This window comes from Protomyctophum parallelum (genome assembly GCF_964188405.1).
Source record: "Protomyctophum parallelum genome assembly, chromosome: 8".
Classification (NCBI taxonomy): Eukaryota; Metazoa; Chordata; class Actinopteri; order Myctophiformes; family Myctophidae; genus Protomyctophum; species Protomyctophum parallelum.
This window is the reverse complement of record NC_139703.1, coordinates 1033913-1061203: the sequence shown is the minus strand read 5'-3', so window position 1 is coordinate 1061203 and position 27291 is coordinate 1033913. Positions and strand designations below refer to the sequence as shown.

Here is a 27291-nt window from a genome sequence, read left to right as displayed (position 1 = left end):
TCTCTCTCTCCCTCCTTTTTTTTAGCCATTCGGCAGATAATATTGCTCCGGGGCATGAAGCAAACTCACTGGTTCAGCAGGGGGGGGGAGTCAGTGGTTTACTTACTTTACAATGCAAATGACGCGGGAAAAAAAGAAAAGAAGAAAAAAACACACCAGTCATTCACAACGCTAATTATAGCAATGTTAGGCCGGTGACTTGGTGACATCACACTGGTTATTAGCATGCGGGGAAAGGAGAGGAGGGGAGAGGGGGAGGGAGAGCAGAGCAGAGGAGAAACCGTTCCTCCGCTCCTCTCTCTTCTCTTCAGTCCGTTCCGTCTCCGTGCAGCCAGTCAGTCACTGCGCTGCGCTCCGTGCGCACTGGGAAAACAAGCAACTACTAAACTCATATATTTACTATCTATCTACACAAATGGATCTGGCCTCAACTTATTGTATACATCCAAGAAGAAGAAGAAGGAGGGAGATTTATCACGTTTCTTTCGTTTGGATTGCATTATTATAAACTGGATTTGACCGCTCCGTTTTGTTTTTGGGACCCCTAGTAGCTGAGGACTTCTTTGCAGCCAGGCAGGGGGGGGATTTGTTTGTGCGTGACACGTATTTGGGCTTTTCTGGGTTTTTTTGTAAAGACCACCACGATCTCACTCACACTCACGACCCACCTCCTCACTTCCAAGAAGAAGGCGAAGAATCCTGGCGCTTGCTTTGGTGAATGTGTTTGCGGAGAGAGTGGGGGCTAACAAACGGGGCGTTTTGCGGAGGGGACCGTGCGTGCGTGCGTGCGTGGTGGGGGGACAGACAGCTTTTTGCGTCGTGGTAGCAGCACTACTGCACTAGCAGGGCATACATACCAGAGACACAGACAGTCGGTCGGGGGATTTATAACTGCTGCCTGTGGCACTGGAATGGTGCGAGACCCAACAAATCCTGCAATGAGCAAGACGACGGTTTCAAACTATACAGACGATGGGGACCTGATGATGAAGGGCTGCCTCGCTCATAGTTTGTAAAAAAAAAAAAAAGGTAAGAAGAATGGGCCTTATACATTCACTAGTTGTCACTCGCTCCGTTATTTTATTAGTGGTGCGTGACTGTTGCCGGAGGAGCTGACCAGCGCCTGGTTTGTCCCGAGACCCGACCGACCCCCGCACACAACCATTATTAATATTTGCGCTACTCTTCCATGGGCTTTTCAAAACTATAGGCACAGCGAAGAGCGCAGGCTATACTGCTACACATGCAATTAATTGCGCATTTTTATTTCGTATTATCTATATGCGTAATTGTGAGTGAAGACAAACCAAGGTAATTTAAGGCAGTTTCACACTTCCTCCATTTGAGGAGAGCTGCGAGTGTGTGTGTGTGTGTGTGTGTGTGTGTGTGTGTGTGTGTGTGTGTGTGTGACTGTGTGTGTGTGTTGTTAAGCCTAGACCTCCACCCATTACAAACTTAGCCTACCTTTTCCCTTTAAAAATAAGAGGTGGGCAAAAGCAGTTAAACGCTGCACCCGAATCACCCCACTCGATCTGTTTAACCCCCCCTACACACCCCCCCCCCCCTCTCTCTCTCTCTCTCTCTCTCTCTCTCTCTCTCTCTCTCCACTCCACTCCACTCCACCCCATCTATTGCTGTGGCGCATTGGTCAAGGCAAACTGACCAGCGCTTTTGCGTACCGTCCCGGAGTAGGCCTAGGCTAGTAAAGCCGGGTCTTTGTTGCCGTGCAGCTCCTGTGGTCATGTTATGGATTGATTGAGTTAGTGGGCCTGCGGGTCAGGGATTAGCATAAGAACGGCCGGGCCAACCCAACCGGCGGGATGATGAATAATGTCTGTGGCTTCAGCAGCTGACTGCATGAGTCAGTGAGCAACGGCAATGCCAGCTCGGAAAAAAAGAATTCAAAGTAGCCCAAATATCAAACAATGACAGCCAGGACTTTATACTGTTCATAATCATTCACCCTGGGAATTGGTAGGCTACAGCAGCCTACAGCAGGTAGGCTTAGGCTAATGGTCTTTACTGGCTGCAGATTCTCCATCTGGGAAAGCCTTTATCCCTTCACTCCGTTTCTAAGGGTAGTGTCACTTTTATGAAGCAAGTCACTTAATGAATAAATAATGTCCTCCTCTCTCAGACGTGGAGGTCATTGCTGGAAAGCAGTTTGACGTTACAAAAATATCTCTCTTCTCCCAGTTTTTCTATACCCCTTCTCTTCCAAATCCACCCACATCCCACACATGACCCGTAGTTTGATTTCAAAGACGGAGAACGGGAACATTTTCTATATTTGACTGCAGCAGCGAGAAAGAAGACACTGGACTCCCCCCCCCCCCCCCCCTTCCCCCCAACTCATGCTATTTAACAAATTCTTGCTTGAGTAGAATTGCACCCCTGAGGTTGTTTGTACTGTATGTAGGCTACCATAGATTATGTTGCATGCGCTTGTCTGCCTGTAAAAGGAGAAATGTGCATGTCTGGGTAGGTAGTTTGTGTGCATGTGAATGTGTGTGTGTGTGTGTGTGCGCGCGCGCGAGCACACACACACCGCATTCATTAGCCACTACTAGATTATAATGTATTCCGGCAGTTGGACACAGTAATCTGTATCAGTGGGAAGATGGAGCCACCACTAATTGGCTGCTAATGGCAAAGCATCTTTGGCAAGGTTGATTATTGTCCAAAAAAACACCCCCAGACTGGTCCAACCAATGCCTGCTTGAATTTCACAATACAGCTAGAGGCCTTGCATATCTGTCTGTAAACGCGGACAGATAAACACTTGGAAGTCTGGTCTATATGTACGTGCATAGCGTTACACGGACATCGGCCTCACCAAGTCTTTCGAAACAGTGAGCGGAAATGTCTTGTTCTTGCAGAACAAAAGGCTGTTAAAAAGGAAAGTGTCTCCTCTTTTTCCCGTCCTTCCAGAGAAAACAAAAGCAAGGGGTGAGAGAGGGAGAAAAAAAGAAGAGAGGAGACTTGGCTGCTGCCTGCTCCCAGCTGTTCAGCCGACCTCTCCTCTCCTCTCTCTCCATCCCGCCTCCCTTTTAATGATGGGATTTTAATCCCACTGTCCGGAGTGATGCCATGGAAAAGTTCTAGTGCGGTTCTGGGAGTCACTTAGGAATGGGCCACGGAGCGGGGCTTTTCTGGTGGATTCCGTTCCCAAACCCACCAAGGCTGCGCTTCTGCTGCGCGGCTGTTTTTTGCATATAGGGTTTGAAATCAAGTCTTTTTTTGTTTTGTTTTTGTTAGAGCGAGCTTGAACGGAGTCTCGGGGCACATATTTAACTTTCTTTGCCAACATCATTCGTGTGCAGCTAGGTCTGTGAAAGCTCAACTTGTTCGAAGTTCCTGCACCACCGTTTTTCCAGTGATTCCTGCATGAATTTAGGTTAACCATCTTTTCAGCTGATGTTGATTTGCTAACCTGGAAGATTTGGACAGATGTTTTTTTTTAAGTGTCAAACTGTGCAAACTCACATCTAATGCGTAGTTTTTTTTAAGGTGTCAAACTGTGCAAACTTATCAAATGTGTCAGGTGCACATTAGTGATGGATGTTTCCTGGGCTGTTGACCTAAAAGCCACTGGACCAATAGCCAGCGTCGGTCCGTGTGGTGTGGCTGTTAGGGTCCCTATCACACTCTAGTTATCTATTAAAAACAGCCATCGCCTGGGTTACTGGGCTAATCCGCAGAGCAACAGTGTGCCGATAATTAACCCGGCGTGGTGAATGATTGTCTGGCTGAAATCGCGGTCGCAAAGATTACTGTCCGACCACATATCGCCCTAGTTTGAAACAAGCCTCCATGCTCCTCGTGAACAGCGATACAGCTGAATTTATATCTCCCCAGGGAGGAAAGGCCAATCATGTTTAGAGAGGAAACAGTCCACTTCCCTCTCTCTCTCTCTCTCTCTCTCTCTCTCTCTCTCTCTCTCTCTCTCTCTCTCTCTCCCCTCACTTTACTTGCGAGTCATTTATGAGGCGTGTGTGATGAACTTGACTTGGACTACCAACGAGCCTCCGATCTCTCCTAGTTGAAATCACGTAGATGACATGGAAAAACACAGGTTTATATTTCACTCCCTTCGACATGTGCATGAAGTGGTGGTGTGGGTGGGTTGGATTTTCTCGGCATGTGCATGAAGTGTGCTGTAAATCACGAGGGATGGAGAGAGAGGGAATAGAACGAACGCCAGGCCCCTGTAGGCAAATCTTTAACCAACTCTCGTCTGGGGAGATCAGATGCTTGTGAGGTGAAACACTCACGGATGTGCAGCGTACATCTTGAATACATCTATATTTGACAGTCAGGAGAGAGAGAGAGAGAGATAGAGACAGAGAGAAAGAAAGAAGAGGATCATGGACAGAGATGCTGTTGAGGGAGGGCCAAGCAGGAGCTCCTATAACCTCCATGGCTGTAGCACAGAGCAGAGAAGCGGTGTTTGGACAGTCCAGTGGTTGTGGTGTTGAGCAGGAATGCGGTGTGAAATGCTTTCCTTCAGGTCCACCTCCTCGTGCTCCTCCGGGGCTATTTATATACCCCCTATCTCCAAGCATGCCCCACCATTCTGAGGCAGAATCGACTGCAAAGCCACCTGGCAGCGTGTCAAAAGAGTGGGAGATGTGCGCACCGCGTGCTTCATGTTTATTTTTATTTATTATTTTTCCTTCCCGTCCTCATGCTTATCGGTGCCGTTTGCCATATTGGCACGCCGAACCGTCATCTGCGTTCCAGCACAGTTGGTGGTAGTGATGCGTGTGTGTGTGGGTGGGGGGGGGGGAGTCTCTAAGGAAACAGGAAAGCAATAGTTTATCCATTCTGTGGAGCGTGTGTACTTGAAGCTGTGAGTGGCCTCTCGAGTGCCACCCCAGCTAATCACCCATAAATAAATGATGAGGCCGAAGGTGCTGCGTTGTAATGAGCCGGCCTCGCTGCTTGCCCCCGGGCTACAGCGCCACGCCACACCACTGGGACGGGGTTTTCGCTGATCGCCCTTCTTTCCCTGTCAGCTAGGACAGCTGCTTGATGACTTCAGTCCGCTGTGTAGCTGCTGCCGCTGTACCGCTAACCGTTCCCATCAATATTTATGGGAGTGATATCTTGGCACGTCACATCGCTTGGCGTTAATATTAATGCGGGCGGTTTGCTGAAGCCTGTGGCTCCATGGTGATTGCCCTTCTACAAGGGCACACGCAAGGAAGTCGATGCAGTGTGTGGAAAGCTGAAGATGATAGGCGGCGCGGCTTATGGCCGATGACTCCTCAGGTGATGATGGAGAATTCGTCCAAAATGAGCGTATATTTATTTAAAGGATCACTTCTCATACCACCAGTCCCGGCGTGTCAGCGTAATGTTGTAATCACTGCATTGAGTTACACAGGGATTTAGGGGGGGGGGGGGGGGGACGACATGTTTCACGTGTAAATTCCATCATCAACATCCATTGAAAGCTAAGCCAAGTAGCCGTTGTTAAATATACATGTACTTACAGGTCTCGTGAACATATAAATGAGCATGTTTGACTGTGTATATATATTCTTAACCAAGTTTAGATTCAGGCCCTGTCCACATGTAGTTTCTTTTCTTTGTGTTTGAGCCTGTCATCCACAGGCAAAACATGTTTTTGGCCCCTGAAAACTAACTTTCTGGAAAACTCTTGAAAACTGTAGTTTAGTCTACCACATCATAGCGTGTGCCAAAGGTTATGGTTGCTTGTTGTGACATCATCTCCTTGGCGCCGTTATTTCCTTCCTTTGTTTACGTCACATTCACACACTTACACATGAACGTACGTACAGTACAGTTACTACTATCCCATCATATTGAGGAACAGGTGTTGTGCATGTATGATGGAGGTCAGCGCTATATAATCCAGTCGTCGCTGGTTTCATTCTGATTCAGTTGGTACTGACTGTAGCAAGGCTATATGTGAAGGGGAGAGATGGGATGCGTTGCGTTCTAGGCACCGATGGAATGCCCCCGTGATTGCCGTTAACATAGCGAGACAAGAGTATGAAAAAGTACTTCCTTTGAATGATTGCAACTTTTCTCAAATAATCGGTTCAGGGAAATTAAAGAACCACATGCTGGTTCTCTTGTTTTTTCCATGTGCACACTACTATTTTATAGAGGCATCTAAACGGCACTAGTAAGCTTCTGATTGGGTTGTCTTCGTGAGACTGCAGGCGATTTTGCCAAAAAAAAAAGAGAAAGAAATTGGAGGAGGAAATACTACATTTTCAGAAAACTCTTTGACAAGGAAAATCAAGGTTACAAGCAACCGTGACATTGGACCAAATCTCTCTCTGTGCCTTAAGTGCTTCATACGCTAACAGAATCTCAGGTCTGTCAGTCTGTCATTCTGTCAGGCAGTGTCCTTAAGCAGGCAGACAGGCAGTCTGTCTGGGTGGGTAATGGGATTGCCTCCCGCCTTGGCCCGCCTGAGGGGCAGGAGAGGTTAGCAGGGAAGTGACCTAGTGGCCACCCAGAGGCTCTCCCCCTGTGCACCAGACTAGAGCTTGGAGCTGCCAAGGACACAGACGGGATTTGTATGCGTACAGAGTCTCCTGCCTTGACATTATTGGAATACAAACCAGAGCTGTAGTGTATATAGGCCTGTATTTATCTTTAGTAGCAGACCTGCAATGTACAATGTACTGTACCTGACACAGTTTGTCTTCATTAGGAAGACAAAAGCACTGATTTGCGGTCGGGCAGGAAACCTCTTATCTCCATATTCTGACCTTTTGTGTTTCTCGATCGTAAATTAACGCCCTGATTGATCATACTACAACAGCGTCACACAAAAGCGACAAAAGCAGCAGATCTGCAAGCTCAAAACACTGCGTTTTGAGCTTGTTGATGTTCTACTTTTGCTACTTTTTTATTTTAATCCCAAAAAGTAACAGTTTTGGACATATGAGGTTTCTACCCGACAGAGATGATATCTAGGCCATCTTTTCTTTTTTCTTTTTTCACTTTTACAAGATTCTCAATTACACCTGGGCTATATAGTTTTATCACCGTCATGTTTTCAGCAGTAATGTAGAATCGGTGTGGTGGTCTAGTGTAAATATGACGTGTCAGTTTATTGCTTTCTTAACATGTTTGTGAGATAAAAGAGCAGATGGGTAGATAAGTGTCAAAATCAAACACACCGAGCCGTCTTCTCCCTCCGAAACACGGATAGTTTCCATTTTATGGCTGGGTGGGTCCCCTGCTCAACTTGACAGACGACAACCGAGCACTATCCTGGCTAAGCGTCTGCTAGCATTTGAAGCAAACCTTGTACAGACAGACAGACAGACAGACAGACTGTGTGTGTGTGTGTGTGTGTGTGTGTGTGTGTGTGTGTGTGTGTGTGTGTGTGTGTGTGTGTGTGTGTGTGTGTGTGTGTGTGTGTGTGTGTGTGTGTGTGTGTGTGTGTGCACGTGCACGTGCACGTACGCACATTTCTGTGTATTTACAGTACTGCTTTCCATCACTGTCAGTGGAAGTGTGCTGGTTATTTCCCTAGCCTGTTTGTCATTACATCGTTGCTCTTGGTGCCCCGGAGGATTGTGGGGGATATATAGTATCTGTGGGACCCCGTTGGGTTTCACTGTGAAAGGCGCCGCAGCAGGAAACCTTGACTCGTGAACTCCGACCTTTGATCTATGTGCAGTTTACGTTACACGTCCTGCACGGATGGAGGCCCTGCAGACGAAGCCCATGGTTGTTTTGAACATTACTTAGCTGGTTATCTTTAGTTTTGAACAGTACTTAGCTGGTTGTCTTTAGTTTTGAACAGTACTTAGCTGGTTGTCTTTAGTTCTGAACAGTACTTAGCTGGTTGTCTTTAGTTCTGAACATTACTTAGCTGGTTGTCTTTAGTTTTGAACAGTACTTAGCTGGTTGTCTTTAGTTTTGAACAGTACTTAGCTGGTTGTCTTTAGTTCTGAACAGTACTTAGCTGGTTATCTTTAGTTCTGAACAGTACTTAGCTGGTTATCTTTAGTTCTGAACAGTACTTAGCTGGTTAACTTTAGTTTTGAAGTTGAACAGTACTTAGCTGGTTCACTTTAGTTTTGAACAGTACTTAGCTGGTTCACTTTAGTTTTGAACAGTACTTAGCTGGTTAACTTTAGTTTTGAAGTTGAACAGTACTTATAATACAATACAAGCAGGTATTTTCTCATTAGATCAGGGGAGATTAATGAAAGGTGCAGAACAATTATTCACGGTACTATATTGATTATGGTTGCTTATATCTAACCTGTATATACCACCACTTACAGTATTGTACTTATATAATACATTATGATATATTTGTAACTTGTAAGAGCCTAGATGTCTCCACTATAGGCCTGACAGTTGTTGTTTTGGTACAGCCTATCTTGTTATAGTTCAGCTTGTCCTTGTAGCAGCTACAGTATACTGTAACTATGGTTTGAGTCCTGTGCTCTTTGGCAGAAGTGCAGACCGTACCACAGACCTCAGTGTTATTGTTCTTCTCCCCATGATATGGGCATGAAAGCATAACCATCACCGCCTAGAATATTGTCCCAGACTCCCTCAGTATATTGAAATGTTGTCAGTTATTTTGTAATAAAGTGGTACCCTTTCCCTGCTTTGGTGTGCGGGCGCTACCTTTTTGAATGGAAGCCTCTTCTATAGCCCAAGCAGCGCCCACAAGTCGATGTGCGCATAGCTACGTTTCCTCTAACATTGAATCGTGTGCTCAACGAGTGCTCAACAAAAAAAAAGATAAACAACGGCTCTTTCCCTCATAATGCCACGCGTTCTTTATTCACTGCATCGTCTCTAAAAACTGTTCCCGTTTGCTTGCTTGGTGTTGCAGGAAGATCTGCGTTCACTGTAAGTGTCGTCGCGAGGAGCACGCAGTGACGGTCATGCCTGTGGAGATGGAGAAGACCGTGACCAAGCTGATGTACGACTTCCAGAGGAACTCCACCTCGGACGACGACTCGGGGTGTGCCCTGGAGGAGTACGCCTGGGTCCCGCCCGGGCTCAAACCCGAGCAGGTAACACCACGCATGTCACGCACACACACACACACACACATCACACTCACTCCAGAAGATTTGTTTTTTTGATGGCCATATGTAACGCTCTGCATAAATGTAATCTCCTGCAGTTTTCCAATATTGTCTGGTGAGATTGGAGCCGTGACTCTGCTGCGCTGCTATATTTAGGCCGCCCGCCTCTCCATCATGTCTTAGGTGTAAATGTCTCCCATCTACCATATGTGCTGTCTGCTGTGTGCAACGCACATTGCACCCTATGTAGCGCTCAGGTCATACAGCATACGGTCTGCTCAGGATTTGTACATATAAGGGGATATGATTAAATCCTGGGGGAAGGAACTGCAATTTTGGTTTAACCGTAAGAAGGACAATGTCAAAGTACTTTATATTGTTGAGAAACACACAACCAATGCATTTCTTCTGCTTGCAGTCAGCTCTCTTAGTGAGATGTTGACACAGACCTCGCTCAAACATGGATTATTCATCTCCACATTTAATGAAGTAGGACAAGCCAATATCGTCATGTCATTATTTGTCATATCACTTTTGATGCTCTGCTCTCCAGTTATTCTGAAATAACCCGCATGGGGATTTAACACGGATTATAATGTGGCCCCAGTGGCCATATGAATCTCCCATTTGTTCCACTAGCAAAATGTTTACTGTGGTCTTCTTCGACGGGCCTCATGTCGACTCGGCTAAGCCGGCGTAATACGCAAACATATTATATGGCCCCATGCGCATCCAAACGAAATCCCCGGCTTTACAAGGCTCAGTTGGACCATAGGTGTATATACGTGTGGGGAGGGTCCTCCTGCTTTATAGGACAATGAAAGCGTTTTATGGATAGCAGTTTCATTTTCTTGGCTGTGCCGAGAGCAAGCCTTATTGCCTGAGCAATGAGGCTGGTCAATATGCTGTTATAGTAGCACGGCCCCCTGCTTTCACCTCGCAGCGCTGCTGAGCGCAGCTATTCCTCATCCCTCCCCACCCGGGGTCATTCCGTCTGACCCCTCAAGTCAATTAGGTTCTCGTCTAGTAGCGGGCATGTGGCCACTGGAACAGCCTCGCTGAAAATGGACCTGTAAGTCTCTAAGTCTCTAAGTCTGTTCTGCCGGGGTTTATAGCGCTGCATCCGTATAGCTCGAGCGGTTCCTAGTTCTCCAACACCAAGTGCAAGTCATTCAAGCTGTGGAAACATGTTGTTTGACCTCTCGGCGTGGAGCGGAAGCACGCCTGATGAGGGGCTTTTCAACGCCCTCCTGTATAGCCGAGAGAAACGAGGACACGGAGAGATCGAGAGAGAGAGGAGAAACGGTGAATATGAGCTAATCTCTATAGGATCTGAATGCTATAGGTGTAGGTTCCCCCACAGGGAGCACGCCTCTGTGCTCCGCGTATAGAAGAGACCTGCTTTTCAGTCTCTGCTGGTATCAAATCATGCCTCTGTAACAGGAGCTTTAACCCATTCTGACCTGAGATCAGATTCATACGAGGTTTCCGCCGGACACACACTGGTCTGATGAACCCATTCTGACCTGAGATCAGATTCTAAAAAAATGTCAGTCGTTCTTCGATTTTTCAAAAATAGCAGACCTACAAGCTCGTATCGCGCCACTCGGTGGCGCGATATGAGCTTGTAGATCTGCTATTTTTAAATAGCTAAAGCACGACATGATGCCGACACCAAAATTGGTTCCCGTTCAGAATGGGTTAAGACCAGAACCGCGGCATTCAATCAAATCTGTCCACCGGATTATGATGGATAACTCAAACATTGCTGCTTGTTTGTAGCTAGCCAGGAGTATTCATGTGTGCCCTTCACTGTGTGTGCACGCGTTCTGATTCGCAGTCAAACCAATCGACTTGTTAATGAAAAGAAGGTTTTCCATTTAATAAATCCTCACCTCGGGGTTGTGTTTCATTAAGCTTATCCCTGTAACACAGACTCCATGAAATAAGTCCCCCCTGTGCATCCAGCGCCGCATTCCACCCGCCGTATCTCCCAAAGATGGCCTTTATCGAGTATACGGTGGAGGAGTTATTGGGCCGCAGCCTGAGCGAGCCTCTGCCAATAACACTGTATTCTCTCTCCTCATCGCCGTCTAATAAAAAAACACAGGAAGTTGCCAGGATACGGAAAGCAGAGGCCAAGAATGTCACCGAGGAGTGGGGCCCTATATTCGCTGATAGTCTATCTCTCTCTCTCTCTACTGGCAGATAATACGAAGCTGTGGTTTTACTGTTCCGAGTCCCACTGTTGACCCTGACTCATTTCATTAGAAGAGGAACATTGTGTTTGCTGCACACACAACCATGTTGTAGAGAGAGCAGACCTTATCGGGTCGGTGAGATGAAGAACTGATTGAACACAGTTCTAGACTGGCAGAATTGAAAGTTTTTACATGGGAAAAAAAACATAATCTTGTCTAAACTAAGCCTTTGTCGACTGTGGTCACACCAACCAATTCATGTTCTTTATAAGTGAACATAAGCTTCACATAATGGAACAGAATAGAGCCTTACCTGCGACACTGAGCCCACCCTGACCTCACTCACCTTGTCGTCTCCTCTCAGCGTTCCCAAATTGCTCACATGTGTTGCTGTTACTACCGGCGTTTCCCCTCGTAATATTACATCTAGTGTGACCCATAAACGAAGTTGCTCGTCGAGAGTGTCAGGACCACTTGTGTCATCTCTACAGGTCTGTCTGGACCTGTCTGTCTGGACCTGTCTGTCTGGACCTGTCTGTCTGTCTGGCCATGGACTGCAATAGAAAGCAGCTGTGCACGGAGCCTTCACCCTGTCAGTCACCCTCGGCGCTCCGCTCTGCTGTGAAGGCCTGCCATTTGCTTTAGCTTTCAAAAACACGCCTTTCTGTACAGTGGAGAGTTTTGCTCCGTCTTCAGTTTCGTCTGCTTTCGATTACAGTTATTATCACAAGCTGCTTCTCCTGGCTCCCTCGCCAAGGCTGTGTGTCCACCATGCGTGCGTGCGTGCGTGCGTGCGTGTGTGTGTGTGTGTGTGCGTGCGTGTGTGTGTGTGTGTATGTTCCTTTAGAACTTTGCTCGGGGCAGTGTGTCTTTCACCTCTAGAGTGTAAGGCTGTTATTGTTGGAAGTATGTTGCCTGATTTATTTTTATATTTGTGTGTGTGTGTGTGTGTGTGTGTGTGTGTGTGTGTGTGTGTGTGTGTGTGTGTGTGTGTGTGTGTGTGTGTGTGTGTGTGTGTGTGTGTGTGTGTGTGTGTGTGTGTGTGTGTGTGTGTGTGTGTGTGTGTGTGTGTGTGTGTGTGTGTGTGTGTGTGTGTGTGTGTGTGTGTGTGTGTGTGTGTGTGTGTGTGTGTGTGTGCGCGCGCGCGTGTGCAACTCTTTTAACACCACATCAGTATGTGGTTGTACATGGCTACAAGTGTGTATGTGTGCACTTGTGAAAGAGAGACTGTGTGCATATCAGAGCTCTGTGATTTATCGGTTCTTGACCATTGAGTTGTTTTTCGGCGGCTATTCAGGGACCCCCCCCCAGTACCCCAAGCTATGCTGCTGGACACAGATCCGTCACCCCCCGCCAACACCAGTGGGAAGCCAACAAAAGCAGAGCATGAGGAATTGGGTTACAGCGAGAACAAGAGGCCCCCGCATAACCTGGACCGGGCCATAAATTCACTCCCAACAACAAACATGTTGACATAACGCAATTTTCATGAAAATGTAGACGGGCCGCTCATTGCCCTCTATGCCAAGCGCGGTGAAAAGCCCCCGGGCGCGTATAGCTCAGCTTTGAAATGCGAGGATTTGGGAGAAAGCAGCAATGGTTGCAGTGGATTGCGTGCACCGTATTTTGTCTCTTTGTCTTTGTGTGTGTGTGTGTGTGTGTGTGTGTGTGTGTGTGTGTGTGTGTGTGTGTGTGTGTGTGTGTCTATATAATATGACTTTGATAGAAACAGCTTCGTCAAGGACAGATGTGATGAGTTTCTGTCTGTAGATCCATTCATTTGAAAGATGGCCCATTAAGATTGGCTTGGCCCTAACCCTAGTCAGCACCTATCGATTGATTGTGTTTCTCTCTCTCTCTCTCTCTCTCTCTCTCTCTCTCTCTCTCCCCTTAGCCACTGCAAAGAACATGTTGCTTGAAAAATGTTCACATGTAACTCCCTGCCTACTACGATGCGTCTCGTTGAATCTTGGTGAAATTGTTCACCTCTCGTTCTTTGCGTTTAGGCGGCCTTTTGTGTTGTCACTCTCATTTCTATGGGCCTGTATTATTCACCTTTCTCCCCCATTCTCTCGCTCTCCCCTTTCCCTCGACCTTTGTCTTCTGCCTGGGCGTGTAAATCCCATGACTGTCCAACCTCGGTCTCTCTTATGTGACCGCTGGCCCCCGATTATACTGTACAGCCCTCTGGTATAGTGTAATACAAGCGCTGCAATAAATAACAGAGAGAGAGGACATTATAGTTGTCGGCCCCTGTAATGTGAAGAATGTCCAGAGTAATTGGGAACTGGGTGAGATTAGCATGAATCCCTCCTTGTTGTCACATGCACGCCCCGTTTACATGTGTGTTCCACTGTGCGTGCGTACATTTTAAATTGTGTGTGCGCGCGCGCATGTGTGTGTGTGTGTGATGGGTCAATAGTACATTCCTACGTCAGTGTGCGGGTGTGAGGCTAGATTCCATTAAGTCTCCGCAGGTTGACCATAAATCAAAGTGATTGTGTGTGTGTATGTGTGCGCGCGTGTGTGTGTGTGTGTGTGTGTGTGTGTGTGTGTGTGTGTGTGTGTCTGCCTTTTTGCACGTGTGGCTCCACTCGAGCACTTCAGCCCTTTTTTGGCTAGAGTTTGAAAACATGTTGCCAATATATATCATGACTTGCTCTTATATTAAAAGTGTTGGGAGTTTGGAGTAAACGCCATGAAACCCATAGTCAACAAACTGGTTAAATGGTCAAGCAAATAGAGGTCTAAAAAAAGACAATGAAATGCTACAAAGTAACTAGGATACCAGGTAAACATGAAACCTAGGCGCATCTGTCTAAACAACAACATAAATGACATTCCTAGCGTTTGTGGACAAGCAGATAGTATACAGAATGTCTATCCCTTAACCGCTTGAGGCCTATTTTTGTACTTTGAAACACGTCCGAAAATACCTAAACTAGCCGATCTACAAGCTCACAGAGGATCACGTCGTGATGTGACGTGTTGTGAGCCCATAGACATTCCTGTAACATTCCTAGCATTTGTGGACAACCAAACAACAGTATTCTCTATCTCTTAACTTAAACCACTTATTCCCTGGGTCTATCTCTTAACTACATACACCCCGTGTCTGTCTCTTATAACCACTTAAGGTCACAACGCATCACGTCATGACATGTTGGGAGCCATTTTATCTATTTCTTTCAAGCATTTTTGAGAATCTTTGCCAGTAAGGACATGGCCAAAACCATGGTTGCCAAGTTGAATGGACCTACCTGTGGATTATAGTATACCAGGCAGTGTCTGTTACCTCATGTGGACAATGCGGGTGACACACCCACTACCGACACTTTGCACCTTAATCCCATGTACACCGTGTTTTTGTACACATACGTAACATACATCCTTAGCATAATGCTCACGCACCTTCATGTCTTACCTCAGGTACCACATAGATACACGTTTCTATGCGTAAATATGTAGATTTCTTTTTTTTTTATTGATTTATCTTCCCCCTTGCCCCCTCCTTCTTCTTTTCCCCCCCACTTTCTCTTATGGAAATAACAAAAACAATGGAGCTTGCACGTACACAAAACCTAAAATCTCACCCACTGTTTTACCCCTTAAACATGTGACGTGACAATAAAGTCAATTCTGGATTCTTCTGGATTGTTTTGAACGTGGTGAACTGACCCGTCTGTGTCTCTAACCCTTGCCCTGCAGGTCCACCAGTACTACAGCTCGCTGCCCGAAGACAAGGTGCCCTACGTGAACAGCCCGGGAGAGAAGCATCGCATCAAACAGCTGCTCCACCAGCTTCCCCCGCACGACAATGAGGTGAGACACCAAAGAGACCCGCTGACCCCCTCCTCCCTGCCCCCGGGGTACACCTTCGAGATGAGAGGGGAGAGTTACATGTGCACAGACGGCTTAATTTATGAGTTGGTGGTACGCGGTAGTCGTTGCTAATGCCCTACCCTACCTGATCACACTACAGCAGTGGTTTCCAACCCTTTTCATATCAAGGCCCATTATTTATTGGCCATTTGAGCTACGGACGGGACACCGGGATGAGATTTAGCTTCTCAGACCCAAAACTAGACAATATTCTACAATTCCATTCCTGTATTGATGTTGGTACCATTAGGAGAGACAACAGGGGGAAAAAAAAAACAATTCTTCTACATTCTCTTAATTGTGTAGACTTCTAGTAAATTAAGTAATGCAGTCTTGAGAGCATAAAAAAGAGCATTATCTGACACTCTCAAGAGTTAAGGATTTATAAGGGACAAGGGTCCATTTGGTTATGAACTCTCCATCATTTAGTTGGGGCCCACCTGGAACCACCCCAATGACCACTGGTGGTCCCCGGACCACTGGTTGAAAACCACTGCACTACACTACAGCATCACACAAAAGCATCAAAAGTAGCAGATCTACAAACTGGATTACTTGCTGACTTACTTACTTGTACTTACAAGCTGGATACATGGCATGAATCGATGTCTTTTAACAGGTTTACTGCCACCTGGTGGACGCAAGAACCAACGCTAGACTGCCGACCCGGATCTACTTGGTTTTTGTGTCCGGTTTGGTCGGCCATCTTAGATGCTAAATAATTAGCGTCAATGATTGATTGAAAACTTTATTTCAGACACAATGGGTCCATATACAAACAAAACAACAGGGAAAAACATGACAGTAAATACAAAACAACAACACAGAGATAGCCTATTCATCAGGCTATTTTCACTCCAGGCAGTCCTTGTCAATTAAAAACATATAAACATTGCCTCCAGTGTTTCCAGAAACATGAGGAGAAGACTGTGTCACTCTGGGTGATCCCTGTTAAGGCCATAATTAATACATTCTTTGATTCCCTCAATCTACACATGAATCTAAACATAAAATTCCTCAGTACAGCATGAAAGGTGGGTACATTACTGGTCACAAACATTTCACTTGCACTGGTCCATCTTGGGAGTTTCAGGAATATTCGAAAAGCATCATTATATGCCACCTGAAGTTTTTTCATTTTTGCTTTGCTGTATTGGCACCACAAGTGAGCTGTATAAAGTGGAGTGCAATAGGTTTTAAAAAGTGCTATTTTGACATTGTCTGTACACATATGAAACTTTCGTGCCAGCATGTTGGCTGCTTGACCATAAAGTTTACAGCACTGGCGCTGCACATCATCATCATCACATAGATCTTCTCTGATTATGTGCCCCAAGTATTTAAACTTTGTTACCACCTCTAAGACTTCACCTGCCAGATAGAAGGAGGGAAGAGAGCTAAATAAAATGAGTCCATCCTTGCTCTAGAAAGTGCCAATGTTCCAATCGAGATCACCGGATAATCAGAAAAGACCTCCGAACATCACACGCTTTGTCAAAACCATCGAGAGTTCCGTAGATTTAGAGTTATTCAGCTTTTTACCTGTCTGCCTGTATACGTGGACGGCAGTGCGCGTGCAAGAAACCGGTTTGATATCGATAATAAAGCTTAATCGACGGAACGTTCCACCAAAAGCAGTTGCCGGTTGGATTCTAATTGGCGGAACGTTACGTCACGAGCAATTAATTAGCTAATCTTTTACAGTAGCTCTGTTACTTGAGAATTTGAACAGTATTAGAAGTATGAGGTTTCCAGTTTCCACCTGACAGAGACCATGTAGGCAAACCTTTTACCCTGGCATTTTCATAAAAGTGCATTACAATTAGGTATTGAAGGGTAGAAAATTATATGAAAGTTATCTGAACCCAAACAGATATCTTGAATTTATCCAGAAATGTACCTATATCAAACAAAGGCAACCATCTGTAAATAGCACATTTTACATGATGCTATTTAATATTGAGTACTATTCAGTTACTGAAGTTTAGCTTTATCAAATGTCTGTTGATCAATTATTTGATTGATTTATTGATTATACGTGTCCAGGTGCGCTACTGCAACAGCCTCGACGACGAGGAGAAGCGAGAGCTCAAGCTCTTCAGCAACCAACGGAAACGGGAGAACTTGGGCCGCGGAAACGTCCGTCCTTTCCCCGTGACGATGACGGGAGCCATCTGTGAACAGGTAACGACAAAACATTAAGTCAGAGAATAGAGGCGAGCCGAGTGCTGCTGAGAATGTCAAACGAGTGTGAAGTCCGTGATAGCGAGGTGCTCAAAGTTAAAACATCTTGTATGTGGAGAAGTGGGTTTCCCACCGGGAAAGGATTCATAGTCCGTGGACGGGTGGGACATTTGGTATATAGTCTTTTTTTATTGGCCTAAATTATTGTCTGTATACATGTATATTCATGAATCCACTTGCTGACCGGCTGTCGGTATTGGGCAATTTATTTGTCCACTTGCCCAAAATGTGCTGATCTCATCACATTTGTGCTGACCTCATCACATTTGTCATGACGCCTACGACCGTTTTTAGCCCAAGGAGTGTTTTATTTGTGCAAAACTAATGCTTGGAATGGATTCAGAATCATGAAAACCCCCTAGTTTTACATGTCACATACTACTTAAAGCATAAGGAAAGTTTGACATTTTTGACAATTATGCCTGCCATAGGATGTTAATGGAAAAATAAAAAAGCCCATTACTCACAGCCGGTCAGCAAGTGGATTCATGAATGTATGTATATATAGACAATATTTTAGGCCAATAAAAAAGACTATACACCAAATTTCCCACTTTAAACAAAAGAAGCCTGTCGGCTTCCGGACTATCAAACTTGTGCCGGTGGGACCCCCCTTCTCCGATAACAAAAAGGTCATTTTTTAACATCATCTCTCACCATGAAAGGTTGGAATGAAATCACAATGGTAAGAAAACGGCACATCGTTCCAAAGTATCATTTCCGCGTGGCGTCCCAGTGAATCGAGCGTGACGGGATCAAAGCCGCGTCGTTCCGCCACGGCGGTGTGTGACATGCAGGCACTCTGAATAGTGTCATTTCTGGCCTTTTGCTGTGATGAAGGAGAGGCGTACACTCTGGTGACTTCTAAAGGGCAACGATATGAATGCTCTCAGCCTCCACAATGGAGCAGTGACCTGGTCACCGTCTGCTGCTTTTGAGAGCCCAACTATTTTTTTCTAATCCTAGATTTTTTTTTTGCTAATCTACAAGCTCACAGCACATTGTCATGCAATGAGTTGTGTGAGCAAGTATATCACCCACCCACCCCAAGGGCGAGGTAGCAGAATGTTGTGTATTGATTGAATTCCCCTCCCCCATGACCTCTCTGCAGACGTAAGCTGTGTACAGGTTAGGTAACCTCATTGTATCTCTCTCTCTCTCTCTCTCTCTCTCTCTCTCTCTACCTCCCTCCCTAAATGTCCCACCTGACCTTTCTGTCTGTCCCGTCTCTCTTTTTGCTCTTCCCTTCGTTGATCCTTTCTCCATCTTTCTGTTCTCTCCCCGTCATGCATGTCACCATCCTCATGTCGGACCTCTCCCCCCCCCCCCCCCCCCCCATCATCATCATCGCCCGCCCCATCTTCATATGAACAAATCTCTCCATCACTCTCTCACCCAATTCTCTCCATCTGCTCCTCGACATATTCTCATTCGTCACCGCTCTCCTGACCTTCAGGTCCTGTCGGTCAGCCCTGCCCACTCCAACCCCCCCCCCCCCCACTGTGCGGCGTTCACTTTCATTTCAAAGAGGATTTATTAGCTCCGGAAGTGTCCCAGAGTAGGGCTAAAACTGTCCATTTATTTATTAGCGATTATTCTATCGATTACCTTCTCAATAATTGAGAAACGTGTAAATCACATATTTCACATATCGACGAATCAATTAAACACATTTTTTTTATCTCCCCTGGCCAAACAGGATTGGTTTCTTGGACGAGTAGTAGAAATATGGTCGGGATGTACCGATACAATTTCGCCTTCCCGATACCGATATACATAACTTGCGTATCAGTCGTCGATACCAAGTACTGATCCGATAATTTAATAATAAAAAGAATAATACAATGTACACTAATTGAGTACAATATAGACAAATAACAGTCTAAGTCCAAAATGTATTTTGGACTTAGACAGACCTAGTTGTCCTGACCTCTTATCCATAATTTATACATTATGGATAATTAGCGTGGACTTAGACTGTTTTTCGGGGGGGGAAATGCAGCTAAAAATCTGAAGAATGCAGCAGTGTGCAGGGAGTTTAAAACGGTAGTGCAACGTCAACTGAAGCATTGAAACACAAAATAAACCACAAAATAAACCGGACGGTTAGCTCAGCCGTCTGGGCTGCCAAGCCAGCTGGACGGCGTGCCGTGGGTTCGACTCCCGAGCCCGGTGTCACTCCCCATCTCTATCCCCCTTTCCTGTCTATATACTGTTCACTATCAATAAAGGCAAAAAAAAAAGCCCAAAACAAATCTTTAAAATAAATAAATAATAATAAATAAAATAAAAGAATGAATTAAAAATAATAACCTTTTATTACTGTAAATGACATAATGGTGTCATGTGTTAAATGACGTGACTGGCATGCTCGCCCGATACAGACTGCCACCATTTCAGGCGGTATCGGCGGCTTTTCTGATGCTGGTGGTGTCTAGTATGGGAACAACTCTAGTCGGGAGACATAAACATAATAAACTGTACACATCGCATAACACCCTCTCTCTCTCTCTCTCTCTCTCTCTCTCTCTCCCTCGTCAGTGCGGAGGTCAGATCAACGGCGGGGACATCGCAGTGTTTGCGTCGCGGGCAGGCCACGGCGTGTGCTGGCACCCCGGCTGCTTCGTGTGTGGCATCTGTGACGAGCTCCTGGTGGACCTCATCTACTTCTACCAGGAGGGCAAGATCTACTGCGGCCGACACCACGCCGAGAGGCTGAAACCACGATGCACGGCCTGCGACGAGGTATGCCCGTCTGTCTGTCTGTCTCTCTGCATGTGCCACGCACGCATGCTAGGGCTTTAACCCATTCTGACCTGAGATCAGATTCTAGAAATGTCAGTCGCTCTTCGATTTTTCAAAAATAGCAGACCTACAAGCTCGTATCGCGCCACTCGGTGGCGCGATATGAGCTTGTAGATCTGCTATTTTTAAATAGCTAAAGCATAACATGATGCTGACACCAAAATGGGTGCCCGGTCAGAATGGGTTAAGCAACTAGTCGACCTTGTTGGTACTAGTTGACTAGATCAGCTAGATTATAGTTATAGTCACCAATGTACACAGTTTTTAAATGTACAACTATTATTAAAAATATAATAATATTTTTTTAAATAATAGGTAGGCCTATTTAAACAACTAGTCAACTAGTAAACATCACTAGAAGTGAAAGCCCTAACGCACACACACGCGCGCGCACACACACACACACACACACACACACACACACACACACACACACCCACCCACACACGCACACGGTGTACATGCATAGATGCATGCATGCAAAACGTAAACGCACACATGTGTACAAATGCATACATAAACATATAGGCCTACTTTATCTATATTGCAAAAGTGGGGAAATGTGTTTATAGTAACTCACACTGACACACATAGGCTACTTTAAGTCTAGCTTCTATGTGGGACAGGGGCACTGTCACAGCTATTTATAACAGGTGGACTGGACAGACACGCACGCACGCACACTCTCTCTCTCCCTCTCTCTCGTACTCTTTCATGGGGTCAGCTTTCAGTATCGTGATCCTGCCAGTATGACCCTCTTAAGACACTCTGCAGAGGGTGACGGAGACGCAGTGCTTCATTGGACATGGCACTGATTGAAAGACAAGTCTGTGTCCACTCCTAATAGCGCCGTCATTAAAAGTAAAGGCACCATTAGCCGTTCTCCAGATCTCCGCTCGCCATTAGCCACCAACTGTAGCCAATCATGGCTGTCGGGGCTTACACCTCGTATCTCCAAATTTCAACTCGTATCGTTTCTTTGTAAATGAATGTCCTACTTCCTCGTACAAGAGTGTTGCACAGAAGTAGTGAAAATAGCTGACGTGCAAGCTCAAGGTCATTTAGTAAATCGGCTATTTTCGCTATTTAACCCATTTTGGGCGGGAACCCCTTTTGGTGTTTTAACTAAGCATTATGTTATACTTTAGCTATTGAAAAATAGCAGATCTACAAGCTCATAGCTCATAGCGCGCCACTTGGAGGCGCGCTATGAACTTGTAGGTCTGCTATCTTTGAAAAATCATAAAAAAATTCGGCACAAATCTTTGAATATATATTCTTTCAGAGCGAACGTTTTTTATTTATTTCGACGTCGGGCCTAAATGGAACGGTTCAGGACATACAAGGTTTCCACCAGACAAGCCACAATGACAAAAGGACGAGCTAATAACAGCATTGCAGAGCGGAGAAAGCGGAACGGGGGTGGTTGGTCAGGCGGATGGATGGATTGGACGGGGAAGCCCAAGAATTACTACTGGCAACCCAGCAAGCCTTTGTACTGTTATTCACTGTACTGTTATTCACTGTAATAAAGCAGGAAGCGTTTTTTTCCTCTGGGGATTTGTGGTAAATGACACCCCCCTCTTCTCTCTCCCCCCCCCCCCCCCCCCCCCCCCTCCGTCTCATCCTTTCAGATCATCTTTGCGGACGAGTGCACGGAGGCAGAGGGCCGTCACTGGCACATGAAGCACTTCTGCTGCTTCGAGTGTGAGACGGTGCTGGGAGGCCAGCGCTACATCATGAAGGAGGGCCGGCCGTACTGCTGCGCCTGCTTCGAGTCCCTGTACGCGGAGTACTGCGACTCCTGCGGGGAACACATCGGTAAGCCATGATGTAACCCCACTTTCTTTTAACATTCACCACTTCAACCCTTATAGCACCCCAAGTATGCGAAGGGGGGAACATTGTAGTACACTTCGAACTGGCAACCTTTGCGGTTACCATCCGGGCCACTCTACCCCTGACCCACCGCCCGCCCCCACAACAAAAAAATTATAATGATTTACACAGAACTATCTGTGAAATCTATGAAAAAGTTGAACGTGCAACACATTTTTATGCAATATTATGTAGTGTGTGTGTGTGTGTGTGTGTGTGTGGACCCCTTAACTTTCTCAGCTAAGGGGTCCTTGGCCTTAATTAAACCCCCGAGAGGAGTGGGCGTCTGCTTCTGATGTAGCTGGAGTTTTATTGCGCGAGAGAGTAAGACGAGTGACCCAGTTTGTGTCTGGAATTGAATGAGTTCATATGTGGCCTGATTTGTGGCATTTTTTTTTTTTTTTACACTAATGAGTGATGTCATCAAATGGCGGCCACCTGTGGTGGCCCACGGGCAAGGTCACACAGCTGTGGTGACATTAGCTTACAGGTGTAGCACAGAGACGTAATCAGTATCACTTAAAATCTGCATGATGTCAGATATTTATAGATGGATAGCCTCAGGGAAATCATTTACCTCATATTTTCACGAGGCAAATTCTGTAGTGTTGAGCAAAGAAACGACTTAAAAAGAACAGCATTTCTAGATCGCTTCTCGATGTATGTCTCGTGTGTGTGTGTGTGTGTGTGTGTGTGTGTGTGTGTGTGTGTGTGTGTGCATGTGCGTGTGCACCTAGAGCCCTCTTCGGGATGCCCAGCTGTGACTTGGCACGTCCCACTCGACAAATTTGCTCTGTAATTATTTGTCAGACAGGATACAGGAAAGTATTTGGCTCAAAAAGCCCCAACTGATTATAAATTGGAACCATCGGAAAACATAGTGGAACCAGATGGCAGCCATTAGCAAATAGCTGCTTTTCTCTCCCCTCCGACAACTCCAAACATACTTAAAATGCAATGTGTTTATACAGTGCTTGGGCAAGCTTTGTAATGAGTTTGCCCCTAAACCCAGATAAGTGTTACCGCTGCAGGCTGTGCTTTCTCACCCCCCACCCCTCCTCTCAGTCAAACACTGACTTGTAATATTCTACTCTGTTCCTATAAAAAAAGTGCCTTTTTAATTAGGACATTTCTAACTCTAACTCCAGTGTTTTATATGAAGCTCTTGGATAATGATATATGGGCTCAGTCCGTGTTCCATTCCCAGTGGACAGAAGTGCGTTGCCTCTCTGCATGTCTTTCTAGTGCTAATTTCGGTGACTGAAACTATGATGAAAAATGTTCCTTTGACTACGTTGTTTCACTGACTAAAACGAAATAAAAACTCGGCCGTGATGACTAAAACTGAGACTAAATATCATGGCAATTCGAGTCAACAAATAAAAACTAAACTAAAATGTTAGGGAGGGAATAGTGTGGGGGAAGAGTAAAACTAAAAGACAAGTCCTTTTATGTTTGGTTGCGAAACATTCCACACGCATCGTGAGCTTGTAGATCGGCTATTTTCAGCATGCAACCCAAGTGTAAAATCAGGCATTATACGACGCCATCAAGGCCTGTGAAAAAAAAAAATCGTCGTCAAAATCAACTGCAGATTTACTCGACTAAAATCTTGATGATATTTAGTCGACCAAAAAAAATAGAATGAAACAAAAACATTTCAGATTACTAAAATATGACAAACTAAATGAAATTTCTATTCACCGTCAGTGGCTCGGGGCTCAGGGGTAGATTAGCCGGTCGAACAGCCGGAAGGGAACTGCAATGTTCCCTGTTTGATCCCTGTGAGTTGGTATCGAAGTAGCCTGAGCTAACGTGTTAGGTTTCTGGTCTAGAGGGGCGGGGCACGGCTCAGATTTGCGCACGCCCTGATTGGATCTCATCGATCTGTCCGTCACCCCCGGCCCCTCCTCTCCCCCCTGGTGCAGCGCTACGTCACATCATTTGGAGCGACGCCCACCCGGAAGGGTTGACTCCCACTTTTAGACCAGAGCGGCCAATGCGTTCCTCCAGGCTTTCAATTTTTGCACCAACAAAAATGAAAGCCTGGTACCGAGGCTAGTATCGAAGTGTGTGTGTGTGTGTGTGTGTGTGTGTGTGTGTCTCTCTCTCTGTGCGTGCGTGCGTCTCTCTCTGTGCTAAGACTAACGACTAAAACTAAATAAAAATGGTCAAACTTGTCTTTCCCACAGGCATCGACCAGGGCCAGATGACGTACGACGGACAGCACTGGCATGCCACGGAGGGCTGCTTCTGCTGCGCGCGCTGCAAGCGTTCGCTGCTGGGCCGCCCCTTCCTGCCCAAACAGGGCCAGATCTTCTGCTCGCGCTCCTGCAGCCTGGGGGAGGAGCCCAACGGCTCGGACTCCTCCGACTCCGCCTTCCAGAGCGCGCGCTCCACCCGAGAGTCGAGGCGCAGTTCCAAGGCGGGGAAGAGCGGCGGAACGGCCGGGGGAGGAGGAGGAGGAGGAGGAGGAGGAGGAGGAGAAAGGGGCCAGGCCGGGGGGAGGTTCTCCGGCGAGGTGGACCCGCTGTCCCTGCAGATGGACCTCCTCAGCCTCTCCAGTCAGACGCCCAGCCTGAGCCGCGAGCCGCCCGCGTGGCAGAGCCAACAGGACCACCAAGGGGCCGACTGCTACCCGTACGAGTCCCGCGCCCAGTCCGACCCCACCGCCAACAACGCCAACCCCACCCCTCTGCAGCTCCTCAGCCAGTGCAACGTCAGGACTGCCTATAGCAACAACAATAACCCTGCCTCCTCCTTGTGCGGGCAGCAGCAGAACGGCCAACAGCAGGACCCCATGAGGGCCAAGGAGAACGGAGGCATGGCGAAGAGGCCGCCCATCTCGGCCCTGAAGGGCCACTCGCTGAACGAGGCCTGGTTCCACGGGCCGGGCCCGGAGGACTACTACCCTCCCAAGCTGAGGAGCCAGCAGAGCTACGGCGACAACGCGGCGCCGCAGCATCACGGCGGCTTCTCTCCCGACCGGCGCTCGGTCAGCCTGCACGCCGGCTTCCAGAGGGACAGGGACATGGTGGCCGCTCTGCCGCCCGCCCAGCAGCTGGCGAGGAGCAGGAACCCCATCAACGCACTTAACTTCAGCGAGCAGCTCACGGATCTGGAGCAGACCCCGAGGGGATCCATGGAGTCTCTGGCCCTCTCCAACGCCACAGGTTGGTACAGTCGGTCAGGGATCTGTCACAGCTGTCTGTCTGTCCGCATGGGTTAATGGTTGTTTAAGGAGAGATGGCATACGGGAAGATGTTTTGGAATTAGTGTTATGTATTGCTATTGTGATGTGTAAGTTCTGCTGGATTTCATGGTCTTCTCATACCAACTTACTGATTTTGATACTGATTTGGTTTCACTATTGTCCTTCCACTTGACAAAAAACAAAATGTATATATTTTTTATTTTATTACAATGAACAAACCCCTCTTTACTCATGGTTTTCCAGGGCACTCGGCAGATAGGGGCGGCAGGCGGCAGGAGCACCTCTCCCGTTTCTCCATGCCCGACCTGAGCAAAGACTCCGGCATGAACGTGTCGGAGAAGAGCAACATGGGCACCCTCAACTCCTCCGTGGCGTACCGCAGCTCCGAGTCCCTCCGCAGCCTCACCGCCGGCCAGCCCTACCTGGAGATGGACCCCCCCAATGCCTCCCGCCAGTACCCCATGCCGTACTGCGACGCGCCGGGCTTGGCCGTGGCCCACCTGCCCCCCGGCTTCGCCTACCAGGAGGAGGACCGGGTCAGCCTGGTGAGCAGCGCCAACGCCGCACGCCTTCCGCCCATCGCCGAGCGGCGAGACGGCGGCATCGGAGGTGGAGGAGGAGGAGGCCGGGGAGGAGCGGATCGGATCCGCGTCGAAGACCCCGGGGAGACCCCGCAGAGGCGCCGGCACCACCACCACCACCACCACCACCACCGCTCCCGGAGGTCCCGGCGCTCCCGCTCCGAGAACGCTCTCCACTTGGCGGCGGAGCGGCGGGACCGCCCCCCGGAGCGGCCGCTGCAGATGCGCGTCCGCGAGGACTACGACCGCTTCCCTCCGCCGCGCGGCGCCACCAAGGACCAGTTCGGGGGCGGGGCCCTCCGAGGGGGGGGCGGGCGCTACCAGCCGCAGCCCTTCAGGCAGTGCCCCCGCACCACCTCGGACCTCACGCTGCAGAACCACGCGGGCGGCGCCACGCACCGCCGCGCGGGCCTCAGCCAGTACTCGTCCTGGGACGACTACGACGACGACGACGACGACGACTGGTGCTCCACCTGCTCCTCGTCCTCCGAGTCGGAGGACGAGGGCTACTTCCTGGGCGAGCCCATCCCCCGGCCCGTCCAGCTGCGCTACCTCAGCAATCAGGAGCTCATGCACAAGTACAACGGTGGCGGTGGCGGTGTGGGGGGCGTGCCTAGCGCACGCGGCGGCGGCGGGCAGCTGCACACCCGCAAGCGGCGGAAAAGCAAGAACTGCATTATCTCCTAACGTTCTCTCTCTCTCTCCGAACAGTCGCACACCTCGCCTGGGCTAAAGGAAGCGTCCCCCCCCCATGTCCCAGCCAGCCTGCGTGTGGGAGTGTGTGTGTGTGTGTGTGTGTGTGTGTGTGTGTGGTACACTAGTATACAGTATTTCATCTGAAACTAAAAATGTTAAAAAAAAAAAAAAATCACTTCTTTTCAGTGTTGTGAGTGTTGGGTGTCGTGCGGTCGCCAGTATGTGGTATACTTACTGAAGTCGGGTAAACAGTGTAAAAGCACCAATGTTTGCATGTTTATCCATCTTACAACAGTGTCAGAAATACTCGAGTGTCGCGGCTAACAGTACACGTGCAATCCTATTAGTCAAGGCAAAATGCTTCTGAAAGCCATCGCGTTGCAGTTAATTACAATAAATGTCCTTTCCGTGCAGAAAGCCATGTTAAAAAGGTACAAAGTCACATTAGTACGGTCGTAGTGTGGTTCTAGTCACACAGGATATACTGTACTATTGTATTCGGTTTATAGTAAATGTACATAGGCAAATGAATGAATAAATTCACTTAAGTTAAGGAAGTCAATGTAAATATGATTGTACAGTAAATGAGGCCCCAAATATTTTTATATTTTGTATGGATAGAATCATTTATGTATTGAATATCTATAATGTAGAGGTAGACCATGATGACAAACACAACGCATGCATGCTTTATTTGGCTAACCTGATCCTGCAGTTGGAATAAAAAGAGTATTTCACAGAGA

General features: G+C 47.3%; 1 protein-coding gene across 1 annotated transcript; it reads left to right on the top strand.

Moving 5' to 3' along the window:
* Positions 1-328: 328 nt before the first annotated feature.
* Positions 329-27291, top strand: prickle2b (prickle homolog 2b). The gene is made up of 8 exons (XM_083771924.1): positions 329-1029; positions 8849-9032; positions 14957-15070; positions 17177-17314; positions 19916-20119; positions 21814-22000; positions 24250-25230; positions 25515-27291. The coding sequence occupies exons 2-8, from the start codon at positions 8901-8903 to the stop codon at positions 26537-26539; spliced, it is 2781 nt and encodes a 926-aa protein (XP_083628050.1). The 5' UTR covers positions 329-1029; positions 8849-8900; the 3' UTR covers positions 26540-27291.

Coding starts and splice junctions, on each gene's coding strand:
- prickle2b (XM_083771924.1), top strand. CDS start 8,901: ATGCCTGTGGAGATGGAGAAGACCGTGACCAAGCTGATGTACGACTTC. Junction 15,071..17,176: donor TTCCCCCGCACGACAATGAG/GTGAGACACCAA, acceptor ATACGTGTCCAG/GTGCGCTACTGCAACAGCCT. Junction 20,120..21,813: donor GATGCACGGCCTGCGACGAG/GTATGCCCGTCT, acceptor TCATCCTTTCAG/ATCATCTTTGCGGACGAGTG.